This window comes from Rhyacophila brunnea, unplaced genomic scaffold (assembly GCF_057557595.1).
Source record: "Rhyacophila brunnea isolate RB1 unplaced genomic scaffold, BYU_Rbru_1.0 scaffold_13, whole genome shotgun sequence".
Classification (NCBI taxonomy): domain Eukaryota; kingdom Metazoa; phylum Arthropoda; class Insecta; order Trichoptera; family Rhyacophilidae; genus Rhyacophila; species Rhyacophila brunnea.
The window spans coordinates 9,255,366-9,275,983 of NW_028232785.1; the positions used below are offsets into that span (position 1 = coordinate 9,255,366).

At 33.6% G+C, this 20,618-nt stretch overlaps 1 protein-coding gene and 1 long non-coding RNA gene across 2 annotated transcripts; both read right to left on the reverse strand.

Annotated features, from left to right (window-relative positions):
• Positions 1 to 476: 476 nt before the first annotated feature.
• On the reverse strand, positions 477 to 10,613 carry LOC147076398 (uncharacterized). The gene is made up of 4 exons (XR_015069610.1): positions 10,367 to 10,613; positions 5,638 to 5,793; positions 3,737 to 3,868; positions 477 to 2,589 (listed from the first exon to the last, which is right to left on the reverse strand). It is a non-coding gene; the product is annotated as an uncharacterized LOC147076398 (long non-coding RNA).
• A 2,130-nt stretch (positions 10,614 to 12,743) lies between these two features.
• LOC147076399 (uncharacterized) lies at positions 12,744 to 19,464 on the reverse strand. Its single transcript, XM_085940460.1, has 5 exons — positions 19,305 to 19,464; positions 17,131 to 17,280; positions 15,901 to 16,038; positions 14,703 to 15,047; positions 12,744 to 12,752 (listed from the first exon to the last, which is right to left on the reverse strand). Exons 1-5 carry the CDS (start codon positions 19,449 to 19,451, stop codon positions 12,744 to 12,746), a joined length of 789 nt encoding a protein of 262 aa, XP_085796586.1. The 5' UTR covers positions 19,452 to 19,464.
• Positions 19,465 to 20,618: the final 1,154 nt, after the last annotated feature.

Sequence of the window (20,618 nt, forward strand, 5' to 3'; positions counted from 1 at the left end):
ATAATTTGTAATGTTCACTATATTAAAAAAAAAAAAAAAAATCGAAACATCAATTATGTAACATGGCTTCTTCATTCACCTGTATCTTCAATTATAAATCTAAGTTGTTTCAATAAACCACACAAAATAAATAATTATTCACGTTCAATATATAAAAGTTCTGGTACTAACACGTCAGCTTTATGCATCACATCCATCCTTTATACGTCGGCATGAGGACCTCAGAGTTACGATTGATATTGCTAAAAGCATTTGAACAATATTTGCCAGTACTTGCGGACTCAATCTTATTTCATTTATACACATAAGTTTTTTTTAAACAACCACCCCCCTTTGCTTTTTTATACAAGGATTGAGAGAGTTTGTTTATTAGGTACACTGAGTCATTTACATATTCACATATAAGATAATATTGATTTTTTTCTCAATTCCAGTTTTTAGGTAAAGTGTGCATTAATATTATTAAAACACTTCATGCAGGTGCCTATGTCTTTAATTTTCTTTGAGTTGTTTGTCTCTTTAGTCTAGTCTTTCTGTTGAGTTGTCCCAAATAGACCAAATGTTCAGGAGACGAAAAACAAATTTCATAATCCTATATTTAAATGCATGGATATAGTTTAATTGCTATTTTTCCAGCATATGAATGATGTATTCATTACCATTACAAAGTAATTTAAAGAAAGGGATGGTTCTAGTCCAATTAGATACAAAAAAACATTCTGCATTAAGAGGTCGATTTCGACAAAAACGGATATTCGGGAAACCAATCCTATAGCGACGATATATCAAGCATACCACTCAGCATTAAATGAGTGACACCCTTCAATATGTATGTTTAGTTGTCAATACAAAACAATTAAGCAATAATGATCGCACGCATTTTCTCAATCATAAATAGATCAGTAGGGTCTGCTATGATTATTATTAATTGCGACAATATCTCTTGTAATATATGTACTATATTTGAAGAAATTGGAAGGATAATGCGTAAATCCTCACTCACTCATCGAGTCCGTCACAAGACGCACTACTATTGTCACGAGTTCTTCACTCGAAATAGTCATTCTACTCAAATCAAGTCTCTCAGTTCATAAAATAGAATCAATCACTTGACATCTTCTCTCACCAGTACATCAATATCCGCGATTATAATCTCATGCAGTTATCTTTATTAAAGTATCATCGTATTTATTGTATTCTTGTAACGACAATTAAACTCTCCTCCAAACATCCACGCAACAACGATCTTCTATCTATTCCACCTCATCTACCGCCAAAAGTATTTCGAGACTTGTCACTAAACCGCGTTGTCGAGTAATTAAGGTTCTCGAATTTAATTCATTTTTTACCAGAGTGATTCATTTTATGTAATTTCATGTCACTAGATCTTTTGCTTTGATAGTTACATTTGTCACAGTGGAATGGCTTTTCATCAGAATGTATCAACTTATGTGATTTCAACATATAAGGGTGAATACATGAGTAATCACATTCATCACATTTAAATGGCTTGTCAGCAGAATGAGTTGCTTTGTGTTTTTTAAGGTTACTAAGCCATTTTGACGAGAAATTACATTCATCACATTTAAATGGCTTATCAGCGGAATGAGTCGTTTTGTGCCTTATAATGTCATTGGTTCTTCCACATGAGTAGTTACATTCGTCACACTTAAATGGCTTGTCACCAGAATGTATCATTTTGTGCAATCTCATACTTCTACTGTATATACAAGAAAAACTACATTCATTACACCTAAATGGCATTTCTTCATAATGTGACCTTTTGTGTATTCTCAGACCACCGGCGCTTTTATATGAACAATTACATTTATTACACTTGAATAACTTTTCAGCAGAATGAGTAGCTTTGTGCATTTTCACGTCATTAGACCGATTTGCTGAATAGTCACATTCATCACATTTGTATTTCTTATCATTAGAATGAGATTTTTTGTGTAATACTACGCTAGCGCGTTGTTTATATGACAAATTACATTCATCACACTTGAATGGCTTTTCAGCAGAGTGAGTAGCTTTATGTTTCTTCAAGACATGAGATAGATCGGATGAGTAATTGCATTCATCACATTTAAATCGTTTTACACCAGAATGATTAGTTTTGTGCGTTTTCAAGTCATTTGATCTTTTGCATGAGAAGTGACACTCAGAACACTTAAATGACTTTTCGCAAGAATATCTCATTTCTATTGAGTTATTAGATTTGAAACGGTTTACAGAATCGGACACTTTTTTCATTTCTTCTTTATGACACGTTTTGTGAAGTTTCAGTACTTCAAATGATTCAAAAAAATCAAAACAAAAACAACATACAAAATTTTTGAAATAAAAATGAGTCTTTTTCAACTTTACAACAGCCACCAAATCACCATTTGAGACATTATCTTGAGTACAAATACGCTTATCAGTGCGACGTACATTGCCAAGGTTTAATGGAGCTTCATTAGATATCGCAAATTCTTTTTTAATATTATTTTCGTCAATCTGAATGCCATCATTGATCACTTCTGATACATCCCACGAAGATTTGAGATTCACAAAGTCAATCGGTGTAGTCTTTGCAGCAGTAAACTAAAAAATAAAAATGATGATTAAAACGTTTATCTCTTAGGGCTGACACACGACAATACAGCTGACGTGCGTCAACGCAGTTTTTACTTGTTTCCAAATGGAAGTTGGAATCAAATAACACCTGCGTCGATGAAAGTAAATTACAGTGTTATGTGTTTGAGTCCTTTTATCATGTCTGCTGTAGTACGAACGACTACATTGAATAAAACTACCGGATAAATGAGCAATTGATCGCGCCTTGAATGTGTACGGCTTGCTTAAATTATATAAATATTTACATACCTGGTAGATATGAAATGAAAAGAGTTTTTTTTTTTTAACTTTTTCTTAAGAAGAAAATGTGGACAGAGCTGAGTTTGTCACTCAACTACTAATATAGTCGATACCAACTTAAAATAAAGAGGTCATCCAATACGTCTCTTTCGAATTGTTGTCTACATTTTAAATACCTACTTATTGTCAAAGAATGACAGTCCTCTGTTTCAAGAAAGGACATATTATATTATATAGAGTTGCGTTTCAAGAATTCTCCAGAAATTTTCGAGATTTTCCATCCCGAATCTCGAGAATTGAAATTTTTAACTTTTCGGGAAATCCCGGATCTCGAGAATTTTTCTTCGGGATTCGGGATTTTTTAATTATCAAATATTAATTGAAAAAACGATTTTCTTTATGAAAAAAGTGGACAGAAAACACAAAACGTTCAAAGACTGATCGGGGCATTTAATACAATGAAGCCAACGTCGACCCGAAATGAGCGCAATTTTTGCAACATCAGGGAATTTTGTGTCTCAAAAACGTACGCGACTGTCAGACGCAACGATTGAGTCTATTTTTTTTGAAATTCTATTTTAATAAGTAATGTTTTGAATTATTTTTGTTTCTACTTCTATTTTGTTTGTCTTCTCACATAAATAAATCCGTTTTACACTGATTTTTACAGGTTTTTTTTTAAATTTCCTGATATCTCGAGTAACCTTTTCTGGAAATCCCAAATCTCGAGAATTCAAAATTTCATAATTTCGGGAAATCCCGAATCACGAGATTGAGATTTTCTCGGGAAATACCCTATTTTAATTATACACATTAAATATAGAATAAACTTGACTGTAAACAATTTGAAAATAATTTAATAAATTATAATTACCTGTTTATCTGCTTTACATTCTGTATAAGAACAGCCGGGTTGAGGATCTTCATAATTGATTGATCTCATTGGAATCTCGGCTTTGATCTCATCTCGCTCAGATTTTATTTTGACCAAGTCTGTTGCAGCAGTCTGAAAATATATATATTAATTGTTAATAATGTAGGTATTTAAAAAAGCTATCAACTGACAAAAGTATAAATATCTAAGAGATACCTGCTTCTAGTAACGGATTAATGTAGATAGATCCCCAGTAGATAATGATGCTCTAATTAAAACAAACGAGGAATTCAGGAATAGTTTAAAATGTGATGACCTCTACAAGTGGTAGACGGCCCAAAATAAAACCTTAATCCATCAGAGTGGAGTATTTTAAATGATACTTACCACTGGCGAAGGGTGGAAGTAGGGTGTTAATTAAGATCCGAATAGTCAAAAAATAGTTCTCTATCTCTAAATGTATGCTATTAAATCACATAGTTTTAGATATTTCATAGAGAGAATAATAGTTTGTATCTCTTATGGTTTGGTTTAGGTTAAAATTAACCAACATTTTCACTGTAATATTATATTCTTAATTCAACGAAAACTAATAAGTATGACTGAAAAATTATGCACTATTTTTCACCCATGGAACGTATAAACTATTATGGTTTGGTTTTGTAGGCAGGATTTATTTGATTTTTAAAAACTAAAAAACACTATCTGTAGGTTGCTTTCTTGAGGCTATACCTCAGCTGAGGCATGGCCAAAAAATATCGTGACTACGCGATGCGCGGGTTGTGGAAATGACGCGAACCGAACGAAATATAATTTGTCATAAAAATTCAACATGCGTCCTCTATTGTTATGTTTATTATTATATTCGTAATAATAACAGTATATTCATTGACATGTTTTCTTTTTTAGGCACATGCGGAACGTTTTTGAGTCATCTTTACACGATTTAAGAATATATTCCTCCGACGCCATCACAAAACAAATTGACGTGCAAACAGATTAACTATCGCTCTCTGAATGGCAACGCGGCCGAAATTTCGTTCCACATACAGTTGTAAATTATTTGCCGTTTTACTTATGTACGCTCTTAATTTAATAAAAACAAATACGTAATATCCTTAGTTCGGAGCAGACTTGAGAGTGGGTCTATCGTTTGGGCCCCGCATCAGTTGAAGTACGGCCTTATGGTGGAGAGTCCAAAAGATTTTTTTAAGACTCCTTTACTTTCGGCTGTATGGATATTATCCGTGGCTCTATCCGACTGATTCTCTCTTAAGGATGCTTACATACTGTAGCTTAAAATGTAGAAGGAATCTTTATTTAGCTACATATTTTTTCAGACTTATACGCGGCGTAAATGTGAACTCTGCCATTCTTGGTGGTGTTGGCTTGTGTGTCTCTGATAATTACCTTAGGAATCGAGGGCATCCGTTGTTTGTTCTCCCACGGTGCAGAACTAACCTGCCATTAGTAATGCTAATTGGGAGGGCAGTAACCATGTTTAATGAAATCGCTTCGGATATTGATATATTCCACTTACGTGAGATCAATTTAGGTGGACGTTGTTTTATAAGTTTTTAAGATGTTTTCAAAGTTCACTCTGTGTGCTTCCATCTACTTTTATTTTGTTACTTATTTTATTTATTTTCTTATTTTATTACTTATTCTCTGTATTTCTATTTTTTTTTAACTATTAACACTTATTTTATGTCATGTCGTGAACGCTTTGAATTTATAATTTGTTATGTTTATTATATGTAAAATAAATTTGATTTGATTGATTTGATTTTATTTGATTTGAATATGACTGACAGTTTAGTGTGCACCATTTATATTGGATATTAACAGCCTCTCTCCACCCTTCGCCACTGGTACCTACAGAATAAGACAACTGACCCTACCTGACTGACTGGCTTCCATTCAGAATACGAGCTTCCGGGTTGAGGATAATCGTGACTGAATGGTTGGATTGCGTCTTCCATAATCTCTTCATTAACGCCAACTGGCTGACAATTGTTGGTCTCTGATTTAATATGAGTGAGGAACGGAGTAGAGTTCTGAAACAATAAAGCAATATATAATATTATAACACTAGAAAAAATTATTTCTGCAAAGGCAGGAGTTTAATCATTTTGACTAGTACCTATTAGTATAGTTTATATTTCTGTGTTATCATATTAAGATGATTCCATAAAGAGAAGGAATACGTGTGAGTAAACTTCTAGGATTTATCATGAGACAAGCCAAACCATTCAAGAATCCAAATGTCATATGTACACTCTACATCTCGTTAGTGCGTACCTCTTGAATATGGGTCTATTATCCTTATGAAGTTTTCTACAAGCTTATTATAGAATGCGTCCAGAAGAAATTTCTTCGATGTCTTTATTTTAAAACCCAATCAATACCGGCAAGTTCTCCAGTCGATAGTAGTAGTATCTACTAACAAACGATGCAGAAGAGCGGTTTGAATCTTTGCTTACTTGACTGCATCAAAAGTTTTTCGAAAAAGTCAATAAATGGCTAAAATATTAGATTAATTACGGCCTGGAAAAAAACCGGAAATTTCCGGGTCTGGTATTAAAAGGAATAAACATCAATCACGGAAATTTCCGGGTCCGGTATGATATTAACTATTTTCCGTTCGATATTTGTCAAATGATTATTTTCCGACTGCCTTTCTACAAGGCTTGCTTACTTTTCACTCTCTTGAATCTCGTAGGTCACTTCTGCTCTTGAAAATGTGTGCTTGTTATCACGAGGGATGGTTTAGAATCCTGGTGTCCTAATGAATTTGAATTTACATGCACATGTCAATTACCTGCGTGGTCGTAGCCATGATTTATCCTGGATCGGATCCGTTTCCTCGTGCCAAGCCTATCAGGCATCATTAGCGAGAGGTTCAATACTAGTCAATGCGCTCCCCAAAGACGTAGACATTTTCAGTGATGTGCTATGTATTTTGTACTAAAATTTATTTTTTTTGTATACAATTATTGTACTTTATTTATTTATATTATTATATAATATATTCAATTCCTCTCGTTTGTGAGGGTAATATTTGTTTTCATGTAAATCTCATGTTGTGAACGTCTTCAATTTAGATGTGTTATGTCCACAATATTTTGTTTTATTAAATAAATGAATAAGTAAAAACATATGGCTTGGGATGCAACTGTGATGGATGGAGCCGGCGACGGGTGGAGGTAGGCTGTTAATACCCGACATAAATAGTGCACACTAAACTTTGTCAGTCAAACGTATTTGTTTTCATTGAAATAATAACATAATGCAGACATTAGCCTATTCCAAGCCATTATAGTAAATGACAGTCAAAAAATATTCGTTATCTATGATTAATAGTATATTTTTAGATATTTTATACATATAAATATATTTTTTATCCACTATGATTTGGTTTAGGCAGGGCTTAATGATTTTTAACAAAATCAACAAACATTAGCTTTTATATTATGTACTTATTCATAATATATTGAAAACAAATAAATTATGACTAAAAAAGTGTGTACTATTTTTGTTGGAAGCCCATAGCATATTAACTATTATGGTTTAATTTAAGCATGGTTTAATTGAATTTTTAAAACTAACCAGCACCATCTGCAAATTATAGTTTAATAAAAACAAAAAAGTATGACTGAAAAAGTTAAGTGTCTTATTTTAACAGCCTACCTCCACCCCTCGCCACTGCTAGATTGTATTGTTACAATATTTGTGTTGTAAAAATAGTAAATTAGAGAAATAATCGGTTTTATACCTTAATGCAATATTTTTAAGCAAATATATAGGTATAAATGTGAGAATGAATATGTTACCTACCTAACTGCTTGCCCATTAACAGATTTTTGTTTTTACGAGAAATGGATGCTGGCCACTTGCTCAACTTAAACACAAATTGTATAACAATATGTGTTTTTTCCAGAACCAGGGGCCTTATGTTGTAACTTGTGAGTTGAAGTCGCCCGGTCGACATGACGTCATATGACATCATTGTGACGTACTACCGGAGTGATAATAGCATTCGAGAAATTAACGCTACTCAAATACTTGTGTTATTCATTGTCCCCATACACAAATAGGTGTTTCAGCATAATAATATCTATGGTGAGCCGTGTGCTTGGGCGGCTCGCCTCGATGCGTGTATTGAGGTTACGTCACAATTACGTCATGTCGTCGGGTGACTTCATGTCACAAGTTATAACATAAGGCCCCAGGGGCTCGATTTCCTAACTATCATCTCGTGTGACACCAGACGATAGTTAGGAAATCGGGCTGCAGGATTCTAACCTGGTTACCTACTCATGCCGTGTAGTATTAAGTATGCAACGTCGATATTAGTTGCAACAATACAAGTGCATTTTTGTGGCATCACAACAAAGGCTAATAAAAACCACACTGACGGATACTCAAGCAGTTGTCAGTGTGCAAAATAAGCAAACTGAAAGCTTCAAAATCGAATCAGGTATAAGACAAGGGGATGCGCTATCGACTATGGTATTTAACCTTGTGGTGGAATCCATAGCTCGTGAAACCAACATAAGAGCATGGGTAGATAACAATACAACGCAGTGTGCGCTTATGCTGATGACATAGTAATTACAAGCAGATCCAAAAAGAGAAACCAGTCAAAAACTAAGTATGTGGTACACGCGATCAGGTACCGCTGTAGAATATAGACATAGGACAGCATGCATATGAAGGGGTGGACAAGTTCACGTATCTCGGATCCAGCCTAAATACCCAAAATAAGACAGCAGAGGAGATAAAAATCCGCCTTATCTCCGGGAATAAATGCTGGCATGCCTGCAAGCGACTGGTGGGGTCGAAATTCTAGGCCGAAGAAGTAAACTTCTAATTTATAAAACAATTATAAGGCCAGTGGTCACTTATGGCTGTGAGACTTGGTGCTTAAGGGGGGACATGCTCGTCGAAGGTCAAAATTGAGTTTTTATTGTATTTTCAAACCATGATCCTGGACACTCCTTAAACGTTGTAGATGATCTATTTATATAATTTTGAAGCCTTATTATCCTTTATAGTTATTTTAAACATTTGATGACTGCATGAAGTATTTTTGTTACATAAAATAGTATTCTTTTAAACCTCTCGCTCTAATGTTTTAGAATATAGTCATATTTCGGTACATAACTGTGCAGTGGTGTTAAGATTTTTTACATTTATTAATTTTTAAATGCATTTATAAAACCATTAGCATAATTTATTACGAGATAATTTTTGTAAAATATTCACGATAAAAAATTATATTGATAATCTCTGTGATCCCAAATTTGACAAGAATTAGGCATTTTATTATTCAAAAAATCGGCAAGATTAACACATTTGAAGATGATTCTAAACATATTTATTATAAGCTATGTCTTTGACCATTCAAGTGTGATAAACATCTTATGAATAATGATTGCTTTATAATAATTATTGACCTAAGAATAAGGTAGTGTTTTTTTGAAATACGCCATTTCTTTTGTCATTCCCCAGTGGTTAAGCTACAACATACGGCCGTAGCCATAAATTGACAAACTATAATTGAAATAGGGAGTAAAATGATATTGACGCGCGTGTTTGAACATGTACCGTTTAAAAAAAAATAAAAAATAAATCGGTTAGGTACATGTTCAAACACGCGCGTTAACATAATTTTACTCCCTACTTTAATTATATTTTGTCATTTTATGGCTACGGCCGTATGTTGTAGCTTAACTACTAGGGAATGACAAAAAAAATGGCGTATTTCAAAAAAACACTACCTTATTCTTAGGTCAATAACTATTATAAAGCAATCATTATTCATAATATTTTTTTCACACTTGAATGGTCAAAGACATAGCTTATAATAAGTATATTTAGAATCATCTTCAAATGTGTTAATCTTGCCGATTTTTTGACTAATAAAATGCCTAATTCTTGTCAAATTTGGGATCACAGAGATTATCAAAATAATTTTTTATCGTGAATGTTTTACAAAAATTATCTCGTAATAAATTATACTAATGGTTTTATAAATGCGTTTAAAAATTAATAAATGTAAAAAATCTTAACACCACTGCACAGTTATGTACCGAAATATGACTATATTCTAAAACATTAGAGCGAGAGGTTTAAAAGAATACTATTTTATGTAACAAAAATACTTCATGCAGTCATCAAATGTTTAAAATAACTATAAAGGATAATAAGGCTTCAAAATTATATAAATAGATTATCTACAACGTTTAAGGAGTGTCCAGGATCATGGTTTGAAAATACAATAAAAACTCAATTTTGACCTTCGACGAGCATGTCCCCCCTTAACTCAAAACGAGGAAAACAAATTAGCTGTCTTCGAGCGCAAAATACTACGCAAAATCTTTGGACCCACGTTGGAAAATGGGAACTACAGAATAAAAATGAACCACGAGTTGGAAAAGCTGATTGAACAGCAAACAATCATAAGATACTGTAAGTCCCAAAGACTACGATGGGCGGGACATGTGGAGGAATGCCTGAAGTTAGAGCGCCAAGGATCATGACAAAGTGGCTACCCCAACGGATGAAGTTGTTTGTGTTAATGCAGTAAAAAAAATATATTATACAATACTGTTTTGAAAAACTAACCTTAAAAGCGCTATCGATATACTCGGTGTTCTCTTTCTTTATATAACTGAGGGTCTCTGGGCTGCTTGGGGGTTTAACGGGTACCTCGAAGAAGCATTGTCCTTCCATACTAAGTTCGAGGTCTTCTGGTTCACATTTAACATCCATTTTGCTTATTTAAGCCAAAAATGTATTAGGAATCATCATTGCAAATAAAGTCAATACTTTTACCATGACAGTAGGTAGCCTTTCATGAATGATTAGTGTTGCCATCTTCTGGTCCCTGAAATATATTATATTACGCGGTGTCATCAGCTGTCAAAAATATATTACCTACAATTCGATGTCGCGCTTGCAAAATCCGCTATGTAATAAAACACAGCTTTTCAGGAGAAGGAAAAAACTGATTTACTCAACAATGCCTCACGTTTTTTACAAAGCAAATAAACTGAAAAATAGATAATTACTTCGGATTCAGTATAAAATGATATTTTGTAACAGGTGCAATATTTAACTCTTTAGTCGTAATATTTTTTTTGTGGGTAAAAGGCACATAGCTTGTTTTATTTGGGTCTTTAAATCCGTTTTGTGGTTGAGGCAGCACAAAGCGGATTGTAATTACGCGTATTTTAGACATAGCGGATTTTGCCCCGGGTAAAAAAATGATAATTGCATAATTTAATGATATTAATTCTATGTGTAAAACATATTTAACCAAGCCAATAGTCTGTATCGAACAAACCTTTATCTTCCCAGCCAAAATTAGACATATAAATAAGTTATAATTATCGAGTGAAGGGGAAATAAAAAGATCCTGAGTAGGATGGATAAATAATTAAACAATTTTATTATAGCACATCAAGAAAGTTACATTAGATTATAATAAACAGTTGTATAACCTACCTACTTACCGGGCTTTTAAAATTACCTAACACTCTTCTTTAAGTAAACACAAATGATTGTGCAATGTAATGTAGTTTTACACTTTTTTATTGCTTAAATATTATTTGTCGACAAACGTAAATAATCCGCTATGTGCACTAGCGCTAGTAATAAAAGGCGCATTCTGAAGTAAAGGCCAATGCAAACTCCGTCATGTGTCATTAACAGGCGCAATTAATAGTAACTTTTTTTACTTTAAAATGCGATATGTGACCGGAATATTCATAGCGTATTTTGCATTTTTTCTAAACTAGCGTTGATATTAGAAAACGGGTTCTACAGGCCCGTCCGTCGCGTCTCGTTCTATCACATAGGTAGCGTAAAAATGTAAAAACGCAAAAAAAATAATTGTCGGATTTTGCAGGTGCAGTGATGAATTATATTGTTTTTTTGTTTCGAAAAAGACAAATAACAAAGAATTTCATAAATTCCGAGGCCCTTAATTAGGTACCTCTTTCGACTATAAATGCTAACTTCTTAGCAAATTCAAAAAATTTGATTCGGAGTCATCTGAGTTTAGGTGTTTTTACTTCTTTTGAACAACTGTTTTTCTCGGCTCGCCAAATTATCTTCCATTACGAAATTAAAGTACAATCACCCATTTTATTTATAGTTGGGAAAAAAATATCGTAATTTTATTACTATCAGTGCGTTTTTTAATATCTATTTGCCATAGTATCAAATAGAAATTTAAGTACAATATTTTGTGTACCTACCTACTGTCCAGCACAACTTCTTGGCAACGTGTTAAAACTGTGAAGTAACAAGCTCCTCCCATTTTTAACCGCACAAGATTTAAGATGACAATTTTCCGTGGTGGTAACGATCCTTAGCCATTATGGAATGACCAAGAAGAATACAATAAAAGAAGATATAAAACTTATCACTTACTAAGTAAAGGATCAAGTATAAAAACATTTTTTTTTTATATTTCAAGTGTTTGGAAAAACCCGTCGTATATATATAAATATATATACGACAGATGAGTATTTCGAATTTAAAGTTGAATAAGTAGAACAAATAATGCAAACTTTATATGCCACAAAAATTCAAATTCGATATTGGCAGGAAAGATTATTTGAACAAACAAACGTATTTTTATTATATGAAGATATCAAATGGGACCAACATGAAAAAGCAATAAAACAATAAAATATTTCGACATTAAAACTGTTTATTTATTGTTTAGTTTAGTTTTAAATGTTTTGAAGGAGAAAAGTAAATAAAACGCAAATTTTTATAGCACCTTTTCCACTTTTATTAATTAAATCTTGACCGGTTTCGTCCGCCTCAGATGGACATTTTCAACTAAATAATCTTTATACAACAGGCATTAATCAAATCAAATTCAAAAGGTGATACAAATAATCTACCAATACATTGAATTATCCATTCAATAATATTTTATAATAACATTAAAATTAATGAAAATGGATTAATATTTCATAATACATCATTAAGGACACTGAACCAAATATTCTAAGTTATTAACAAAAAACAAAATATTTGCACAATATTGGACAATTATACATTTGATTAATAATTCGTTTATAACATTTACAATAAAACATATATTATTACCACTTGATCGACAAACTAGCAATATTAACAGTATTAATTCTAACAAAATATGAGTAAAAAATAAATAAAATAAAATAATAAATAATGTACACGTTTATTACTTATTACCTATGTTAAATCCATAAGAGAATCCCGAACATTATTTATTAAATAATTTTTACGTTATTAAATATTGATTGTTCATAAATATTTGTTTGGTAATAATTACAATGTGTTATTGTAAGTGTTTATTGTTTTGTATTTCCATAGCAATCATTAAATAAAAATGACACTTTGACATAAGACAATAATAATTACAAGATAAAAAAACTTTTTATATACGTTTTTAAATTTTTTGATGAATCATATAAACTTGACTTGACTAGCTTAAACGATCAAAAAAAATTGTAAGTACTTGATAGAAATAATACTGAAATGGCATATTGATTTCCATAGTGACGCAAGTATATATCAATAATTTAGTTGCTAGGACCCCAGACCCCTAGCAACCGATAATCCATCCGTGGTGATGTTAGAATAGACTTACTCCATGTCTCCTTTTCTGATGATGCCCTATGGTGAAAATCTATCCAGATACTTTGGCACATTTTCTTTTTAGCCTTATTCCAGTCCAGGTTTTCTGGTATCCACTGATATGTTACCCCTGAATGGCATATAAATTCATTATACGTGATAACTTTCAGCAGAATGGGTCGCATTGTGTCTATTTATGTCAGACCAGATCGACGAGTAGGTATATTCATCACATTTAAACCTTTGCATCACCAGCATGATTTATTTTGTGTATTTTCATTCTTCTACGTTGTGCACACGAAAAATTACACTGGTTACATTTGAATGGCTTTTCACTAGAATGTGTAATTTTGTGTAATCGCAGGCTACTAGGATGCATGCATGAGTAATTGCATTCATCACACTTAAGTGGCGTTTCAGCAGAATGAGTCAATATGTGTTTTTTCATGACTGCAAGCCGCATTGCAGTGTAAGTACACTCAGCACATTTAAATGGTTTTTCAACAGAATGTGTCATCGTGTGTAATTTCATGGCATTGGATCTTTTGCATGAGAAATTGCAAGTATCACACTTGAATGGCTTTTCATCAGAATGAATTATTTTGTGTGATTTCATGTCAACGGATCTTTTGCAAGAAAAGTTGCACTCATCACAGTTGAATGGCTTTTCAGCAGAATGGGTAACTTTATGTCTTTTCATCTCAGTCGGCCGTAATGATGAATAATCACATTCCATACATTTAAATCTTTTTGTGCCAGAATGAGTCATTTTGTGCGTTTTCAAGTCGTAGGTTCTTTTGCATGTGAAATTACATTCATCACACTTAAATGGCCGTTCAGAAGTATGCGTCAATTTATGTATTTTCATATGATTAGATATGTTGCAAGTGTATACACATTCATCACATTTAAATCGTTTTTCAGTAGAATGAGTCAATATGTGTGTTTTCAAGTCATTGGATCTTTTGTATGAAACGTTACATTCAACACACTTAAATGGCTTTTCGCCAGAATGTGTCATTTTGTGTAATTTCAGGCTGAGAGGGCGAATGCATGTGTAGTTACAATCATTACACTTAAATGGCTTTTCAGCAGTATGCGTCATTTGGTGTATTTTCATGTTACTAGAACTGTTGCAAGTATATAGGCATTCATCACATTTAAATCGTTTTTCACCGTTATGATTAATTTTGTGTGTTTTCAAGTCATTTAAGCTTCCGCACGAGAAATCACATTTGGTACACATAAATAGTTTTTTGCCAGAATGAGTCATTTTGTGGAAATTCAGACTATTACGGTCTAACCATGAGTACGTATTTGCCACTTTCTTCAAGGTTTCTTTAAGACACGGTTTGTGAAGCTTCAGTAAATCCATTGATTCAAACACATCATAACATATACCGCATACAAAATTGTTGCTATAAACATGAATTTTTTTCAACTTTAAAATAGCTACTAATTGTAGATTTGGGTGGTTAGAATTAATACCAATAGTTTTACCAGCAAGACTTATGTCGCCAATTGAAGTAGAACAATCATTGACTCCCTCGACATATGTTTTAATATCGTTTTCGTCAATCTGAATGTCATTATTAGACACACTTGATATACCCTGCGAAGATCTTTTACTCAAGACGTTGGCCGGATCGGTGGAGGCAGTTATAGACTATGGAAGAAAACAAACAGAATTATAAATTAAAAATGCCCTGTCCAGATGGCGCGTTTTGACTCGTGTTCAGTACACGTGACCTCATCGAGCCATCCATACGAAATCCGACATATCGCGATATAAAGCTCTAAGTAATACTTTACAACGAAACAGGCAAGGCTATAGGTATAAAAATTACCATGGTCCACAAACGGACTACTGCCTTATTAATATACCTGTCTACATTCAGGCAATTTTTCGTTCGCCAGATGAACGAATCGCAGTGCATGCGTAGCCTGCGCAATGGCCTGTTTCCAACTGATTTTAAAATAACCGTTTTCGTGATAAAAGACTGTCAGAGCAAGGACTCCATCACCGATAGACTTTGTTTCTACATCTCGTCAGTATGAATTGGCAACCGAATGACTCCGCGAAAAATACTTTGCTGGTTGCAATAACTTTTCATTATTATATTTAAAATTTTTGTAATCAAAATGTAACTGTTTGTTTTCTTAATAAATAAAAAAAAATATAATATAATGGTAAAAAAAAATGTATAATAGTATATTACTCTATAATTTCATACAAAATAAACAATTATACATCGTGCAGAGATACGTATCGTATATTTTATATGTATAGATGAATGATGTTGATAATATAATACGATGCATTCAATACTGCCAGTTTTTTTATGTTTTGGATTACACAGTTCGTACTCAAAACATAGACATCATCCAAGAGTTTTCTCCAGAATTATTGTTTATCAAACATATTCAAGGAATGGATGTAGTTATCTGTTTCAAGAAAGGGGATATAAAAATCAATTGAAAATAAATGTGAGCGTACATAATTTAAAAAAAGCAACTACCTTCTTATCTGGGTTACATTCAGTACTGCTCGGTTGAAGATCTTCGTATTTGATTGAGCTGATTGGAATCTCGTCTTTGATTTCAGCTTGCTTTAAATCAGTCTCGGGTTTAATATTGACCAGGTCTGTCGCAAGAGTCTGAAAAATTAATAATTTGGTGTTAATATCAGAAAAGTCGGAAATAATGGGAACTGCGCATCTATTCTATACACAAGACTGCCATCGGGGGTAGTTTTTTTATGGTTGTATTAGAACTTATTGTAATAATTACAATAAGTTACACGTTTAAACAGTTAAAACCATCTACCTGAATCTAAAATTTAGCACAGCCAAGAGAGGTGCAGTTAAAACATAGCACTAATTGTAATAATTACAACTAACTTATTATAATTTTTACAATAAGTGCTAATACGTCGATACAAAAATATGATAAACTACTCTCGATAGCTGCCGATAGCAGTCTCGTGTATAGAATAGATGCGCTGAAAAATCTAACGGGTGTGTAGTAACAGGCAATCGACTTCGAGTGTGGAAGAATATGGAATAAAATAAAACACACGTCAAAAATACGCGTGTGCTTCATTGTTACAACTGCTTTAGGTTTATGCACTGACGCATTCTTGCATATTGGTGTATTTAAAGTTGCAACACACATTATTGTACTTCTATAATGCGTGGTTAATAGCCTATCAGAATTCTATTTATTAATCTGTTCTAAAGTTAATAATATTGTATGTTTAAAAATAAGCTAATGTAGAAATCAATAAAGGTCGGTTCAGATTAGTCGAGTAGTTAAGTCGAGTGACGAATGATTTATTAGGTAACTGAAAAGTGTCCGAAAACAGTACATTAATGAGTGACGTGTCAAAATGAATTGAGCACAGACTTGTCTCGTGGCTTGTTTGGTATTTAGTGAGAGGTGATGGGAGTCCTACTCGACCGAAAAATTAAAACAAAATGGATTGACTCGACTAAATGATTTTACTAAATTTGTCTGTTCATACATGTTTAGTTACTAAATTACTCGACTTATTCGAACCGGCCTTAACGGATTCCTGCTTTCAGTAATATATTTAATCTAGTAGACAACAATATTGTTAGAAAATGAATGAGCATCAATGGACTAATGTTTAAACACTGAGGAATACTATACAATGTGTTGGAGTCTGCAAACGATAGAGGCCATAATAAAACCTTTATCCATCGGTCCTAACTACCACCTGAGCTCACCTGATTGACTGGCTGCCATTTAGAATACGAACACCCGGGTTGAGGATCATCATAACTGAATGGTTGATTTGCAACTTCCATAAACTCTTCTTTGACGCTGACCGGGTGAGAATCGGTCTCTGATTTAATATGAGGGACCGTTGCAGAGTTCTGAAACACCATAAGATATTGTCATGTTATTTACACATGACACACTTTCTTGATGATGGCAACAAAACGCAAAAGATCGACCTCAGTACGCATGCGCACTACGATAGTTTCAAGAGAGTTCGAAAAACTATTTCCGGCGCTAAAGACGCAAGGCGGGTTTTTAACATGAAGGCGAAGCGAAATTCAGTCTCTCAGTTCCGATCGTTCGAGCGAAGAAGACCTCCTGAAGACCGCGCTTAAGTTCTGAGCCTCGAACCAGGGGCCCATGGCCTTGATTTCCTGCCGTTTTGGAGACGTTGATTATCCCCAACCCATCATAACTCCTACCCACCTTCGATACCCACATTTTCCCTACGTCACAATATAACAATATATTATATAAATATATTTATTTACAGAAAATGTATATAAAGGTAGGTAGGTACTAGGGAATAATGGGAACTGAAATACCTAACGGGTGTAGAATACTATTCAACCGATCTCGAGTGTGGAAGAATATGGGATAAACTTAAACATCTCTCAAGAATACGCGTTCGCATTCATTCTGACAACTACTCTTATTTTATGAACTGACGCTCATTCAATATTGATGTATAACACACACTATTGCACGTCTCTAATGTATAGTTCATTTTCGTAAGACACATACACACGCAAAACCCTGCGTGAAAATGTTGTGTATTGGGATATTGGGAATTCTAGTTATTTATCTATTCTGTAGTAGATACATATAATTTTTTAACACTACGAGAGGCGATTTGGCCCAGTGAGAGATTACGACTGTTTAATCTGCAAACCAGCTAACTGCACTTTTGATCAAAAATGAGATTTTAATGGCATTTTGTTATAAAACATGTTTTCTATGTACACACTCCTAAACCAGTAAATAATTGCGTTATCTATCTTCAAACAAAACAGCCAACTTCATGTGCCAAATTTTCAATATCGTAAATGGAACAACTCCGCTCTTTATATATTTTTTCTTTATTACATAAGGGAAGCTAAAATAGTGAAATAATTCACAGTGCAGCTTATTTGTAAAAAACAAAAAATTTCCAAGTGCAGTTTTGGAATTGTTAAATTCTGCTCGATAGTTCCATTATGTTTTTTCTCCTTCCTGAACAACTTGCCCAAATGGAGTTAGCCGGTTTGCAGACTAAACATTCTAGAAGTGCATTTAGTAATAGAATAGAAACAATCACAAACAAACAGACTGAGAAATGATAAGTACAAACATATTTAGTAACCTCACCAGAAATTTTACCCGGAGCTCTCGGATTTAAGACCATCGCCTTACGCACTGGACTACGAGTGCAATATAGCTAGATACGTATATGATACTGACCCGTGATCTATTCCATGGCTTGAACGCCGTTTAAACGAAACGGAATGTACATAATCAATGTACGCACACGTAAAGGTGTAATATCATAATTATGATAATATGTTATTAGACTCTAGAGCAGCGTTTCTTAACCTTTGGGTCGATTGGTATATTTAGTGGGTCGCGAAATATTCTCAACAAAACAATATTCTTGCCAACATTTATAGTAGGTATACACGCTGGCTATAATATTGCATCGAATAATAAATTTAATACTATGGCAAGAATAATGCACTACTGCCCTTTGCAACAACATACATGTGCGAATCAGGAAATTCTGCTCTGAGTGTAATAAAATTCAAATTTTGAAATATACTGCAGCCTGAAGAAGACATAAGGCCCGTTTCAGACGAGACAACGGTGTCGCGCTCGATATAATATAGGAGGCGTTTGTACTCGAATAGAGGGGCTATTGTATTATGTTTATGAACGCCACGGAGCTAATGACGATTTATTGTTCTCGGACTTTTGGCTCATCCATGGAGCGCTGGCATAAGAGAATAATGGTTAATATCAATCATACTTTAAAGTATCAATATTATTACATACCAACCGTTTCTACATGTTACTAATTATCTGCAACAAGAGCTAAAACTAAAATTCATCGTGTTTTTAAGACAATGCGTTTTGAAAAACTAACCTCAAAAGCGTTGTCGGTGCCATCGCCATTGTGTTGTTTTATATAAGAAAGAGGTTCCGAACTGTTTGGATGATAAGTGGGTACCTCCACCCAGCACTGTCTTTCTGCATCAATTTTGAAGTCTTCTGATTCGCGTTGATCGTCCATTTTGTGTACCTATTAAAGCCAAAAATAGCGATAGCGACCGGGAGTCAGAAAATTATACTTTAGTGTTGCCACCATAGACTGTTGCCACTATCGTAAAAATAATAAAGCCTAATTTATTATTCGTAATTATTGTAAATGTTCAACGTTTCGCAATAGGTCGGGGAATTAGTGTTGCCACCTTTTCAAAGTGGAATTTTAGTACAGAGCCTCCAAAATTATAGCATTTGGGGAAAAAATATAGTTCACGCTGTCATCTGTTGAAAATGTGTAGGTTTTTTGTTTCTCAGAAAAAAACTAACGGAGAATTTGAGAAACTCCGAGCCTCTTTTAATTCAGGTAGGCACCTCTTCCGACCAAAAATGCTCACCGAAGAGTTCAAGAAATTTCATTTTAAATTCAAGTCAAGAGATTTTTTTACGTTTTTCGAGCATTCTTTCCAAGTTGTCCAAATCTTCTTATATTGCGAAATTATAGTACTTTGCACCAATTTATCTAACGAATATAATATTATCGAAATTTTAGAACTTTTTACGTATTTTTCCGATATTCAAAATTATAGTATTTTGGGCGTACTATACCTGTTTTATACCGTACATAGTACGCGGACCAAAATTATAGTACAAATACTATAAGTGTAGTACGGTTGGCAACACTGATAAGTAGGTACAAAATATCCAATCGTAGTTTAAACTATTGAATCAATCATAATAGAAGTTTTCCAAAAAGCAATCCAGGATTCGAGTATTAATGCTACGGATTTGTGGGATTTTAGTGGCTTTTAAAGGTGTCAAAGGCCAGGACTTTTTACGAATAATCCTGCGATATTGAATCAAAATTTGAAGCTTCAAAGATTTCATGGGTAATTGCGCCAGCGTATGTTCATAATATAGTGAATGGTTTTCATAACACTTTCAGGATGTGCGATATACATCGGCGGCTACTTCTTTACGGACACTCTGTGGTAGGTTCTATTTAAACCAGAATAATGTGCACTATTGCCACAGTTTCAAACACGATTCCCGTATGTATGTGGAGGCCATCCGTTCTTCACTGGTAGAAAAGCAGTCATTCTTATTTATATACCGGGGTATTACCCAACTACTTTTCACTACCCTTTAAAAATTGTTTCATTAGAGTAGATTAGATTTCACAGTATTAAAATTTTGG